Source organism: Amblyomma americanum, chromosome 6 (assembly GCF_052857255.1).
Source record: "Amblyomma americanum isolate KBUSLIRL-KWMA chromosome 6, ASM5285725v1, whole genome shotgun sequence".
In the NCBI taxonomy this organism is placed as follows: Eukaryota; Metazoa; Arthropoda; class Arachnida; order Ixodida; family Ixodidae; genus Amblyomma; species Amblyomma americanum.
In genome coordinates this window covers 39194571-39196574 of record NC_135502.1, presented here as the reverse complement: position 1 = coordinate 39196574, position 2004 = coordinate 39194571, and the positions used below count along the sequence as shown (strand labels likewise).

Genomic DNA, 2004 nt, shown 5'->3' with positions numbered 1-2004 from the left:
GAAATCAAGTGATAATCATGGCGTTGCGAGACATATTTCATGAACATAACATTCAAAGCTTAATGAAATTTATCTGAAAAAAAAAATGTTTCTTATCGTTTGAACAAATAATTAGATAAAGGAAAGTTAAACACGACGACTATAATAAAGGACGCAGGAAAAATAAAAGTGTCCAGGTTAAATGATAATTGTGCGAAACCAGTTTTACAAAGTAAGGCGGCCGAAAGTGAACGTTAGCAGTTCTCACAGTGGTTCATCGCGAGCGCTGACATGAACCAGGAGCGGCCAACCGCCGAGCTAAGTTAAACTGCCGGCTTCTCCGGCGGCTGTTCGAGAGGCCTTTGGGGCAACTTGATCACGCCGGCCTCCTCCATGGCCTCCTGTCCTTCGTTCACGGCCTTGTAGTACGCGTCGTAGATGGCCGTGATCGTGCGGATCTGATCCTGCAGCAAAATTGACGTAGCGAGCATGCCCAGCATGAGCATGTTGAGCACCATCCCAACGCCTACGAAGACCACCAGGTTGTCCATGACGTACGTCAGCGCGGCGTCGGCGCAGCTGCGCGTGTAGACGCGCCTCCAGGCCTCCTGGTCCTCCATGAGCAGCACTCCGCGGCCGCAGAACCTGGGCGCCTGCACGAGCTCCGAGTCGTTCACGCTCAGGACCCGGCTACGACAGCACGAGTGCGGCACAGAGCACCGCTCGCGACTCGGGTTCCCCTGGACGCAGCGGAAGTACTCATTTCGGTCCCAGTCCCGAAAGTTTTCCGTCGAGAAGCCGCAGCAGTCCATCGACGACTGCAGCGCGTCGATCAGGTGCTGGAAGTACTCGCTGCGCCGGTAGCCCTGAATGAACTCGACGTACGCGCTCTCCTTGATGTGGTCACGGGCCGACTGGGGCCCCAGCGCGCCCGCTATGGCAAGTACGCTGTTGGCCACTATGAGAAAGGCGATCAGGGACTGGTAGACCTCGAGCACGATGATGTTCTCGCGCAGTGCCCCCACCAGGCCGAAGGCGGCGACCGTGCCCGAGGCCACGCTGAGGGCGATGATGAGGGCGTCCAGGTGCATGAACAGGGTGAAGAGGAAGGACTTGTTCAGCAGGGTGTACAGGAGGCTGTTACGGTTCGACGGCCGCACCGCGAAGGAGTACGTGGCGCACCAGAGTGCGACGAGCGCCAGAAGCACGACGGTCAGGTTCACACCCACGATGACGCCACGTGCCCTGGGGCGGGCGTGCACCTGGGTGGTCGTGGAGAGGCTCTTGTCGCCTTCCACCTGCTGGTCGCCTGAAAGGTTCAGGTTGTGGGGCGTCTCATGCTGCGCCGCGCCTTGCGATGCCTTGCTCGCCATAGTTCTTCTTCTGTACTACGCGTGAACCATGGTTATCGATCGATCGGCCAGTCACTGCGCCACATTGCACGCACCTGTCAAGGGGAGAGGCCTCGAATTACGTGACAAAAGCGAACAGGAAAACTCAGCAGTAAAAGAGAGACAGCGATAAAGACTCTTTCACTACGGCGGCTCTCATACCCTGAGTATCTTCGGGACATTAAACCTCATAAAACCAAAATAAATCCACAAAACAAAGAGAACACAACTACTGAAACCAGAAAAAAAGAGACGCACATGCATATACAACATATACTCCCTCCTTTGTAGAAGACGAACCGACACCAGGAACAAAGGCCAATATCCAGCAGTTAACATGGAACTGCATACATGATATTGAAATCCAACACATAACAAGTGACAGAAAATCGTACATAACGCTATACTGAATACCTGATTCAAAAGTACAAGAAATTGAAAATTGCGCACACCCGCTTGGTGACAATGGATTCTTACACGCACGCGTGCACTCTTCCCCTCCCCCAAGGGCGTCCCCTGGGGGTACTTTGGGGCCTGACCCAGTGGACATCAAGACTGTTGTATCGTAGTAATGATAATTAGCAATGAAACAGTACACGTAGCATACGGTCGAGCCGATCTGTATTCTCCTACT

General features: G+C 53.7%; 1 protein-coding gene across 1 annotated transcript; it reads right to left on the bottom strand.

The window, feature by feature from the left end:
• Positions 1-302: 302 nt before the first annotated feature.
• LOC144095218 (tetraspanin-33-like) lies at positions 303-1352 on the bottom strand. Its single transcript, XM_077629005.1, has one exon. The coding sequence runs from the start codon at positions 1350-1352 to the stop codon at positions 303-305; it is 1050 nt and encodes a 349-aa protein (XP_077485131.1).
• Between the last annotated feature and the right edge of the window lie 652 nt (positions 1353-2004).